This window comes from Elephantulus edwardii, unplaced genomic scaffold (genome assembly GCF_000299155.1).
Source record: "Elephantulus edwardii isolate Elephantulus edwardi_28Jun2011 unplaced genomic scaffold, EleEdw1.0 scaffold00038, whole genome shotgun sequence".
In the NCBI taxonomy this organism is placed as follows: domain Eukaryota; kingdom Metazoa; phylum Chordata; class Mammalia; order Macroscelidea; family Macroscelididae; genus Elephantulus; species Elephantulus edwardii.
In genome coordinates, this window is record NW_006399788.1 from 14829775 (window position 1) to 14841427 (window position 11653).

At 50.1% G+C, this 11653-nt stretch overlaps 1 protein-coding gene across 1 annotated transcript; it reads right to left on the reverse strand.

Moving 5' to 3' along the window:
* Positions 1-1051: 1051 nt before the first annotated feature.
* CHRNA2 (cholinergic receptor, nicotinic, alpha 2 (neuronal)) lies at positions 1052-9940 on the reverse strand. The gene is made up of 5 exons (XM_006884866.1): positions 9741-9940; positions 9205-9249; positions 7236-7345; positions 2901-3912; positions 1052-1183 (listed from the first exon to the last, which is right to left on the reverse strand). Exons 2-5 carry the CDS (start codon positions 9232-9234, stop codon positions 1058-1060), a joined length of 1278 nt encoding a protein of 425 aa, XP_006884928.1. The 5' UTR covers positions 9235-9249; positions 9741-9940; the 3' UTR covers positions 1052-1057.
* Positions 9941-11653: the final 1713 nt, after the last annotated feature.

Sequence of the window (11653 nt, forward strand, 5' to 3'; positions counted from 1 at the left end):
GGTTCAAACATCTAGAGAACCTAGCATCAGTCAGCAAACTCAGCTCCCTCCTGGGCCCCCATGTGACCAAGGCCCCTGGCTGTTCCGATGCCGAAGTGGAGAACAGGTTCTACAGTGAAGTTCAGAGTGGACGAAGTCAAGAGAGGGGAGTTAGGAAGGAAGGAGAAAGAAGACAAATGGCTCTGAAGCATTTACATTCACACAGCCATCTCAGGGCCCAAAGGCTTCTAGCTCACCTTGCAAAGTCACTAAGGACAAATGTTTGAGAGGCCCCCACTCCTCACCCAGCATCGAGCTGGCTGTTGTTTGGGATGCCAGAAAAGGGAGGCACTCATAATCACACAGAATGAAGCACCAAGGGCCTAAGGCCTCACAAGCTCTGAGCTTGAGATGAGTCCTGACTAGCAGCCAATGGTGAGGCAGAGAATGGAAGAGTAGGCGTGGATGCGGCGGGCAGGCTCTGCTAGTCTTTCCTCCATCCAGAAGGACCTGCTCTCCACCTCCAGGTCCCCACAGTGAACACCCTGCCTCCACCTCTCTGCTCTCCCTGAAGCATCTTTATTAAACTCAACAGTGCAGAACCCTCGACACTCAGGATTAGTTCATCTTCTTTCTCAGCTTGCTTTACAGCCACCACAATCCTCCCTCCTTCAATTGCTCCCCTCACTAAAGCCACACCTCAGCCTGGCTGTTCTTTCCAACATTTGGGGCCAACACCTGAATCCAGAACTTTGTTCTTCCTCGGAGGCCCACATACCACTCCCCTTTGCCCTTGGTCCCACACTCTGCTGCACCCTGCTTGGTCCCCTCAGCATTTGGAGTCTGTCGCTCCTTCAGGAGCATCTGACGCTTCTCGACATTGTCACTTCCATCTCCTGAGCTGGAGAGCAAGCACTGTGCTCTGCATGCAAAACGCAGAGAGCTCAGCAGCCTCAGCCCTGCATCCAACGAGGTAAAGCTCAAGTGTCCCACGTCTTCAATGATTGGGGCAGTTTAGGGATTTAGGGAGAGGGACCTACAGTCAGATGGTGCTAACGCTCAAGAGTCATGAGTGAAATCAGATCATCCCAGCCAGGAACGGAGGAAGAAAGAGTCCGATGGTCCCCAGGAAGCAGACAATGATAAACAGCCAGAGGAATATCCTGTCGATTACCATGGCAACGTATTTCCAATCTTCCTTCACCTGGAGGTAAAAATGGGTGAACAGTGAAGGAGGCCCTGCTTTGGAGGAAGGGAAGTGCCCTGTCCCTGCACGGCTCCTAAGAGTATCACCACTAGGGGGCAACTGTACCACAGGGAAGCTAAAAATCGGTGCAGAGAGCACAGTGGATGGAGAAAAGAGACTCAAAGGTGTAGTCATAGAGCTGCGCTGGTGGCCAAAAAGTCACACCTCTCCGGTGATTTCAAATCACCAGCACCTCCGAATCCTAGGGAGAAAGGTGGGCAATCTGCTTTCATGTAATTTGCAGCCTCTAAAAACCTGCTAGAGGGTTGACTCTGTTCCAACTCAACAGCAATTGACTTTGACTTTGACCTTTGGCAAGACTCCAGCAACCATTACTTAATGACACTTAACACAACCCGGTCCCTTCACAAGGGTCAGAGCCTTTGAAAGTCTCCTGATGTTCCCGGTAAAGAAAGCTAGATATCCAGACAGACTCTCCATAAGGGGCTTCTGGTGATTTAAACACAATGTTCAGCAGTTACAGAATGGTGGCTTACCCCGGTTCCTCACCTACCCATCCATCTGCTTGCTGGAAATGGAGAGAAGGAGACTGATGAGGGAAGATACAACCGCAGAAGACTGGAGGGCTGTCTGGAACTGGGGGAAAATCAGGCTCACAGCTGAGGCAAAGGGGTCTAGCTTTTCTCAGATTAGACAATAATTAACTTTTCTAGAAGCTGAGCAGGCCACCCAGTAATAACCTCCCGGCCTTTCCTCCTTCACTAAGTTAGTAAGTTGATAAGAAGAATGCTGGGATCCTAGGCAATGCACTCTCCCCTAATAATGTGGGACACAGTTGGGGGTGGTGGGGTAGGAGGAAGCCCAGATATCAAGTTCGGTCAGAGTCTGGATGAACAATGAAGTCCGCAAAATTCCCAGAACACATCAAACAAGGAGGAAGAGGAAGAGGCTCTCCAGGACACAGAGGAAGGCCAAATCTGGAAGCTCATTTATATAATCTTTCCTGAGAATAGCTCCTATGTCTCTTCCCACCTTTCAACCTCCTACTAGAAAGCATAATTTCAAGAAATTGCTGGTATAAGGGTGGCTGGAGAAAGTTAGTTTCTAAGATCTCCCCATCTTTGTACTCAGGGTCTGTGAGTCAGACTGTCTTCACTTTCAGGGTCCTCTGTCACTGGCCAATAGAGAATCCTGAGTTTGGGCAGCACAAATGGTTAAGAACTTGCCCACTAGCAAAAAGGCTGGTAGTTCAAACCACCTAGCATCACCTCAGAAGACAGACCTGCCAATCAAATCTCTTCTCCAAGGCCATAATCTTGAAAACACTATGGGGAAGTTCTTTTCTTCACACATGAGGTTGCCATGTTGTTGTTGTTGTGTGCTATCGAGTCAGAACCCACCCATATGTGGCCCTCCAGTGGGTTTTCAGGAGCAGTAAATCACATGGGAGATTGCCCACCCTTCTTCCACAGAGGATCTGGTGGATTTGAACCACATGCCTTTGGGATTGCAGGGCAGATACTTAGAACTAAGCCACAAGAGCTCTCAGGGTTGCTATGAGTTGGACCAAACAACAAGCATTTTCTTGTTATCTGTCACCAGTTACTCTAGGCCATAACTAAGAGAGATGGGTTTCCTGAGGAGGAAGCTGGCTGACACCCTACGATTCCTATTAAGGTGGTAAAAGGGGGCCCTTCCCTCAGCTCTAACTCACCGAAGAGTCAGTGTCCTCAGCCCGCAGGTGATCGGCAATGTAATGCACGCCTTCCAGCGCCTTCTGTATGCTGGGTGACAGCAGGAGCCCGCTGTCCTGCATGCACGCCTCAGCCTTGGGATCCAAGGCCCCTTGATGCAGGTCACTGCGGCTGCAGAGGGTACCCACTGTGGTGGGCGCATGGCCTGCACACACCCACCGGTCTTCCTCCTCCTCCTCTTCTCTCTCCTCCACATCCACGTTGGTCTCCAGCCAGCGATAGGAGGGGCTGAGCTTCAGGTCTGGCGGGTCCTGGATCTCCAAGGGTGGCGGGGGCCGGTTCATCAGGAGCCAGCGGGGCACGCGGCCCAGGAAGGCCAGCCGCACCCAGTGGGGCATGTTGTGGGTGCTGGGGGAACGGTGGTGGACGTTGAGCACAAAGACAGTGATGACGATGGACAGGGTGACAAAGATCATGGTGAAGAGCAGGTACTCGCCGATCAGGGGGATGACCAGGGAGGTGGAAGGGATGATCTCGGTGATGAGCAGGAGGAAGACGGTGAGGGACAGCAGCACGGAGATGCACAGGGTGACCTTCTCGCCGCAGTCCGAGGGCAGGTAGAAGACGAGCACCGTGAGGCAGGAGATGAGTAGGCAGGGGATGATGAGGTTGATGGTGTAGAACAGGGGCAGCCGCCGGATGACGAAGTAGTAGGTGACATCGGGGTAGATCTCAGCGCAGCAGTCGTACTTCTTGCTGTTGTAGGTGCCCGTGGCATTGATGATGGCCCACTCGCCACTCTCCCAGTAGTCCTTCAGGTCCACTGTCTGTTCCATCTGCTCCAGGTCGATCTTAGCCTTGTCGTAGGTCCACGAGCCAAACTTCATCTTGCAGTTCTGCTGGTCGAAGGGGAAGAAGGTGACGTCGATGCTGCATGAACTCTTGTAGATGGCGGGGGGCACCCAGTGCACGGTGCCCGTGAAAAAGAGGTGGGCCTTGGTCATGTGCGTCACCACAAACTCCCCGTCGGCACTGAGGAGAGAAAGGGAGTTGGGGGGCAGGGCAAGCACCGCCCACCTGCTGAAGCCAAGATGCCGTCCACGAGTTGCCACAATAAGCAAGTAACTGACTTGTAAGTAAGTGTAAGCTTTGTAAGCACACCTGGACACAGAAGAATTATAACCAGCAGAATTATCTTTGTATAGACCATTTACAATACAAAAATAAATTTTGAAGGAAATATTAATGTATTAAGGATAGACAAAAATAACTGCTAACATTTTGTATGTATTTCTTTTGTCAAATATTAGTAGTTTTACATATTTGTGATGCTGGTGACATATGGGTTTTCTACCTGTTTTTATTCATTTACGATCTTAGAGGTATATATCTTTTGAGTATCTTTTCCGCCTTTGGGATCTTGTCTTTCCCATGTGAGGCCCTTAGCTCCTTGCACAGAAAAGACCTAACACCTTCACCAATGAGCTCTTTTCTTGATTCCATCCATTTCATTTGCACTTTGGGCCAGCCTTATGCAGCAGAGCCTCTATTAGACTACAGGGGCAGAAGACTATAAGCCCCAATCCTTTTTAAAACCAATAAGAAGTTCACTGTGGTCGTGGGCACAAGGGAGGCAATGGGGCCAAAACGCTGTTTAGTGCAGCTGGCTTGCCTCACAGACCCATAGGAGAAAAACCTCTTTGCTGTTAAAGTTAGCAAGGTCATCATGAAAAATGCCTTGTGAACAAGGCTTTGAGGGATGGTAGGATTCGGCTACGGATGGGCTGGCGAGTGTACCAGCAGAGAGGTAAGCAGGAACAAGGGACAGAAAAGGACAGACCCTGCATGTTGGGCTCAGCTAGGAAACAGGGTGTAAGAGGGGTACACTGGGAGACAAAGTGGAGGGGCCCTGTGGACTGGAGGACAAAGGTTTTGCAGGAAAGTCACCAAAGGTTTTCCGTGGGGTATGAGGGTTAACGTGGAGATGTGACTTCCGGGTTGATGAGCAAGAATTGGAGGCCTATTGGGTAAGGAGTTGGGAAGCTGTTGTTGCTATGTGCGGTCAAAGCTGACCCTCCAGCAGATTTCCAGGGGCTATAAACAGCACAGGAAAAGATTGCCCATCTTTTTCCATTGAGCTGGCAGGTTTGAATTGTGTGCCTTTGAATGTTGTTATGTGCCTTCGATTCTGAACCAACACATAGCTAATGCTCCAGCGGATTTTCAGAGTCAGTTAATTGCACTGGAGGAGATTGTTCATCCCTCTCCCGCAGAACAGGCGGTGGATTCCAACTGTGTGCCTTTGGCACTGCAGCGAAACTTCCCAGCACTAGGCCACCAGCAGCACAGTAATTTACCACATCGTTTCTGTCATCACACATAACCACCACTAGAGGGCAACATGTGCCCCATTTTGAGGGTGGACTGGAAAAGAAAAGATGCCATTTTCTTTCTTGAAACTCTGGAGTAGGGTTCCTATATGCAGGGAGGTCCTTCTTTAAAGGAGTGCAAAATGTGGGGTTCGATTTTGTCCTAGTAAAAGAATCGCATGTGCTAGTAAAGGGCTCAAAATCAAGTAACACTGGCTTCAGCTGTGCTTGGCAATCCTAAAACACGTGAAACTATGTGAAACTAGGACTTTGGTCCTGATCCATGCAAGGTACACAGGAAACAGATGCAAGGATCCTAGCTGCCAATCTGAGGCACCATTCAGACCCCGAGGTGGGAGGGGCGGCCCGGGGTGGGAGGGGCGGCCCGGGGCGGGTGGGGCCGCCCGGGGTGGGTGGGAGCACTGGGGCATCTGGTTTCTGTGGCAGCAACCAGCACCAGGCACCTACTGTGTTAGCCCTTCTAGGCATGATAACCACGTTGACCGGAACTGGAGGACAGAAAGGAATGATTGTTGTTCTATTCTGATCTCCTCAGAGACACAGACTCCAGAAGTGGATCATTTCCCTGTCGTTTGATTGTTTAAAAATAGTGTTTTCAAAGTAAGGGCAAATCAGTTGGAAAAAGCTGGGTTAAATGGACTTCTTTGCTGCAGAACTTCTAACAGCATCAAAGATGTTTTCCAAAGGGTGTGAAGTTACAATATACAATGTTGCCCCAAATTATTTGACCACAGAACCATCTTCTGTACCTATTTATGTCTCCGGGAGCTCCAGTGGCCTAGTTGAAAGCGTATTGCACCGCTAAACGCAAAGGCTGCGAGGCTCCAGCAGTTCGCATCCGCCAGGCGCTCCGCTGAGGAGCACGGCAGACCGACCCTTTAAGATTTCAGCCTCAGCCTCAGAAAACTGACGGAATGGACTCAATGGCAGCGGATTTTGGTTTGTTGGGTTTGGGGTTTTTTGTTGTTGTTGTTGTTGTTGTTCTATCTTAAGGAACTAGAAGCAGGGGCTCTAAACTCTAGACTCACAGGGACCTCACGTGCATCGGAGTACAGCTGTGGTCCATCGTGGTTTAACGGCTGTGATCACCAGGGTGGATCTGAACAAAGCGTTCGGGTAGTAACCCAGAATCTAACCGCTTGTGCCACCCAGGGACTCCAGTGAGCCTTAGATATCTTTTAAATGAACATAACACCAAACATCTTTTCATTCTGACTTGATTTTTAAATGATAGCAAACATACACTAGTGATTTATTTATTTATTTATTTTTAACCCAAGCCCATGGCCTTGAGCAGATTCTGACTGTGGTAACCTTCCACAGGGTATGGAAGGCCGTCAGTCTTCACAGGAGACTGCCCGTCTGTCCCCATAGAGCGCCTGGTGGATTAGAACAGGTGAGCTTTTTGTTAGCAGCCCAGCCCCTTATTCCCCCTCCTCCTCCAGGGCTCCTTAACAAAACTAGGAATCCTCTTTCATCCCCTATTTTAAAATGTTCTTACTGGTCATCAGAATTCTCTTTGGGTATCTCTTTTTACTGACCTGTAGTCATTATAGACTGATTGTTTTGATCTGGAAAATCAAGCAAATACAAAATCACGTTTTCTTAAAAATGCACACATCAGGTATTTTTTGCCCTTTAGAAAATGCAACTACTCCGTGTTGCACACTGATTCTAACAGTGTGACATTCTTCAATGCAAACCCACAGGCTTTGTTTTCAGAATCTGCTCTACATTTGAAGTCTTTCTCTCACCCTCTGACCCCCTAACAACTCAGTACTGACATATTTCTGTCCTAGTACAGTGCTGGGCACTAGCATACGGTGGGGGTTAATTTGGGGAGCATGCATGAATGAGAAAACAAAAATACAAGGTGAGGAGGAGCCTATCCAAGTCTGTCCCAGCAGGGCCTACCGTCACCACTCCCTCTGCTAGACCCATCCCAGGACCCCAAAGGCTTCCTACTTGTTGTAGAGGACAATGTCGGGGATCCAGATCATCTCAGAAGGGACCCGGAGAGACGTGATGTTGCCAAACTCAGCCGGGTTCCAGCGCAGCTTGTAGTCGTTCCATTCCTGCAGTGGGGAGAAGGCATGTCGGCTGGCTTGGCGTGGGCACTGAATGTGGGCAGCCTGGGTGGCTGAGGCCGGGCCGGGCCCATCCAGGGCCCCTCCCCAGCCCCACACACAGTCTGAGCAGCTGTGATGCCTGTGAAGAGCTCCAGCCTGGGAATCACGGCCTGGTCTACAGTAGCCAACCTCTTCGTTTAACCTTGACCCTGAAAGCCTAGCATCCCAGGAAACCTTCAGTCCCAGGGTGAGAGTCGGTGAGTCACCCTAGCCAGGACTCTCTAGTCCTCATTCTGCCACTCTTCAGCTGAACAGCCTCCACAAGTCCCTTCACTCCTCTCTAGCAGTGACATTTCTTTGGCTCAGATAATGCCCACTGCTGCTGTTGTTGTATTGTTGTTATGTGCCGTTGAGTTGCCTGTGACTTTTAACAACAGCCCTAAACCCTACTCTGTCCTGCGCCAATCTAATTGTCTATGACACACCTTCCCCTATTACCCCAATCACAGAATCAGCTCACCTCATAGAGGGTCTTCCTCTCCAGAGCTGTTCCTCCACCCTCCCAAGCATGACATCCTTCTCCATGGACTGGTCCCTCCTTGCAACATGTCCAAAGTATGTCAGACGAAGCCTCAGAATTCTTGCCTCCAAGGAGCAGCCTGGCTTCACCCTCTCCTAGCAGTCCATGGTATATTGAACACTCTTCTCCAACACCACAGCTCAAAGACGTCAATTCTCCTATCATCCCTAGTCATTGTCCAACTCTCTGATGCATAGCAAAGACCATGTCTGTATCTGTCCTGTAGGACAGAGTAGAAACATCCCACAGAGTTTCCTAGGGAGTTCTGGTGGTCAAGTGGTAAGAAACTGCTCTGCAATCCCAGAGGCACACAGTTCAAATCTACTAGCTGCTCCTCCTGGAACAAGGATGAGGTATCTCCTCTCACGCAATTTACTATATCTGATAGATAAACCTGCTGGAGGATCAGTTATGGGTTGGTTCCGATTCGATGGTACATAACAACAATCTTAATAGAAGCTGCTGAAACATCTGTCTTATGCAGAGCCACTGGTGGCTTTAAACTGCTAGTCTTCGGATTGGTAACCAAAGCCTTAACAACTGTCCTGTTGGAGCTCCAGAAAATGCCTTTGTTTAAAAACAAAACAATAAAACCTCTCACCACTCTTAAGTCAGTTCTGACACTGACCTACTCTATAGGACAGAGCAAAACTGCGCTATGATGTTTCCCAAGATGTAGGGCTTTCCAGAGCTCTGGTGGCCTAGTGGTAAAAAACTGCACTGCGATCCTGAAGGCATGTGGTTCGGATCTCCCAGCTCCTCCTCTGGGAAGAGGGTCGGCAACCTTCTCCTGTGCCATGAAGTGCCTCTGACCACTCCTCTGGAGGGTCAGCTATGGCTGGATCTTCACAGCTTTCCCCTAAGAACTAGCACACAGGTTCAAGACAAGACCTTTCAGGGTTACCAGTCCAGCGCTTAACCCACTGCACAACAAGGACTCCCTAATGGTGAATGAGGTACCAGCTTTTCTCCATCAAACAGATGAGGACCTGGGAGAGGTATAAATACCAAAGACAAAAAGTCCCCTAACACAACTTAGAAAGTGGTCGTTCTTCACCAGTGTGCACCTTCCCCCACCCCCAGCTTGTGTCAAGTGTTCAGATTCTACTCACATCTCTGAGTCACTCACCCCACGTTGGGCCATATCGCTCAGTTTGCATGTCACACACGCTCAGAGGGCTTATGTAGGCCATGTCACAGGCTGTCTCCCTCCCTTCCACCCCCATCTGCAGGGACTGCTGGGCAATCAGGCCAGTGGGTTCTGCCTGGACTCATAAGGCCTCACCTGCTTTAGCCAGACATTGGTGGTCATCATCTGGTTCTTCTCGTCCTGGCAGGGAGTAGAGAGAGGGGAGGCACAGTCAGATTGCCAGTTGGTCCCCCAAAATAGGAAAAGCTGCTTCCAATCTTCTCATCTGCTAGAGGAAACTTATGGGACACCCCAAATCTAGCTCTGGCACCACCCCTACCAGGCACTGAGGACCTGACTCAGGTACACCGAGGCTCCCAGGTCACTTTGGTCCTCATGGCTGTGTGAAGGGAAGCAATCAGGACATTCAGAAAGCCCGCTGCTGCCCATCAATTCCCACCCTGGACAAGCCCCAGAGCTGAGGGAGTGGATGGAGGGGAAGCAGGACTGAGAAAATCTAGATTGGGCCACCTCCCAGGTCCACCTACCCTCAGACTGACCATGCCGTGCCCAAGGCAGGTGAGGGCCTGAGGTGAGGAGGCAGAGAAGACCTCCCCTTGCCCCACCCCCGAAAGAGGCCATACCCACCCCCAGCTGATTCTAAGGGGTGAAAGTTGGTAGGAAAAACCCACCACATCAATGAGCTGGGCGATGGACAGGCCAAAGCGCACTATCACCACGTCTGAGGTGTTGGGCACAGGCCGCGCCCAGCGATTGTAGCCCCCAAAGAGGTGTTTGAAGAGGCGGTCCTCGGCTTGCGTTTGACCTCGCTGTCCCAGTGCTGTGCAGGGGCGAAAGAAGAGTGAGGCCTTCAGGTGAGGCGCTTGCCTTCCACTCCCCTCAAATCAGAGCCCCTCCACCTCACTGAGCCTCAGTTTCCTCATCTATGAAATGGGGATAATAATCTAGAACTTATTGCAAAACAAGGGCTGTGGACCAAGTCGAATAGAGTGGGTCAGAATTTAGCACAGAGCTTACCTCATGCTTCAAGCTCGGGAAACGTCAGCTAGCTAAGGGGTAGGAACAAGTGCCAGAGAAGGGGCAGAAAATTCAGACCTAGACACAGATTCAACCTAGAAATTAAGAGCAAACATCAAGGGAGGCAGTAACGTGGGAGAGATGGATGCTCCGTGTGTCGGGAACTGGAGGGCGAAGGGCCCCTCCTTGAAGAATCTGTGTCCGGACGTGGTGGGGCAGCCTTTAAATGATTCACTGATATTAGTATATCTGATTCCAAGCCAGGAAATCCTTTGCTACATTGGGCATGTCCTCTATTTTTTTTCTTAAACATTTGGCATTTGCTATTTCTGCGACAGATGATCAACATGCTAGCCACAAGTTAGAAGTTCAAGCTCACTCAGCGGACCTGGGTAAGAAAGGCTGATGTTCTATTCTCAAAAGCCATTGACAGTTCTCTGGAGCATAGTTCTCTGGCACACACGGGGTCCCCACGAGTTGGAGTGGGCTCGGTGGCACCTGTGTCCCATGTGTGAAGGACACACACGTGTGTTTCACAGCGTCCTGCAAACGGCTTCCCCACTTCAGTGCTGCCTGAGCAAGGGCAGAGCGGCTGCTCCAGACCCCAGGAAAAAAGATATTGTGGCAGCTCGTGACAGCTTGCCAGTAACAATAGTGTGATATTGAGTGTCAACTGTATTCCAGGTGCCATTTGACCCATGGCTAGTTGCCCTTTCTCGTCAGTTTTAATCCTCACATTAGCTCTGGGAGGTTCACAGCATTATTTGTATTTTGCAGATGAGGAAGGAACACAGATGCTCAGAAGGTTCAAGGTGACGCAGTTGCTAATGTCAGAGCTGGGGCTGCCCTTCTGTCTTCTCACTGGGAATGAGATACTCGGCTCATAATTTTCTAAAGTCTTCTGTGGCTTTGACCATTGTGATAGTTCTATAAACAGGAGTTTCCTCCAAGTATTAGTTTTCAAAATTAAAAAATCCCCTCAAATTCATTGTCATCAAGTCAGAACTGACTCAGCTGAGCATCTAGCAGATTTTCATAGCTTATAAATCCCATGCAAGAAGATTGTCCACCTTTCTCCCACAGGCTCTTGTTGGATTCGAACCACAAGACAGGCACCAGCTTTGGTTTAATAGCACAACTCCCTACCGACTACACCACCAGAGCACCCTCCATGAATTTTATAGGTCTGCAGTTGCATCTAATTAAGAAAACCCACTTACCTGTTGGAATCAGAAGAAGCCAGCACAGCCTGAGGTTTGCCATGGGGGGGAGAGTACAATGGGGGCCGCCCATGACTTTAGAAGAGGAGCTGGCTTCTCCTGGACAGTGGGAGGACAGACAGGGCTCTACTGTGGCTGGGCCTCTAGCAGTTAGTGAGGCTTCCCTTCTGCTGAACCTGAGAGACACAGGAAAAGGCTCTTAGTGTGTCCTCAGGGACGAGGATCAATGTTTATCCCATACACAGAGGTGTGAAAGATGACGAAGCCACCCTCCACTGTTCTCCCTGGGGATAGGCCCTAGGAATCTCTGTGACTTGGTTAAGGAACCAGGTCAATCAGCCCCTCTG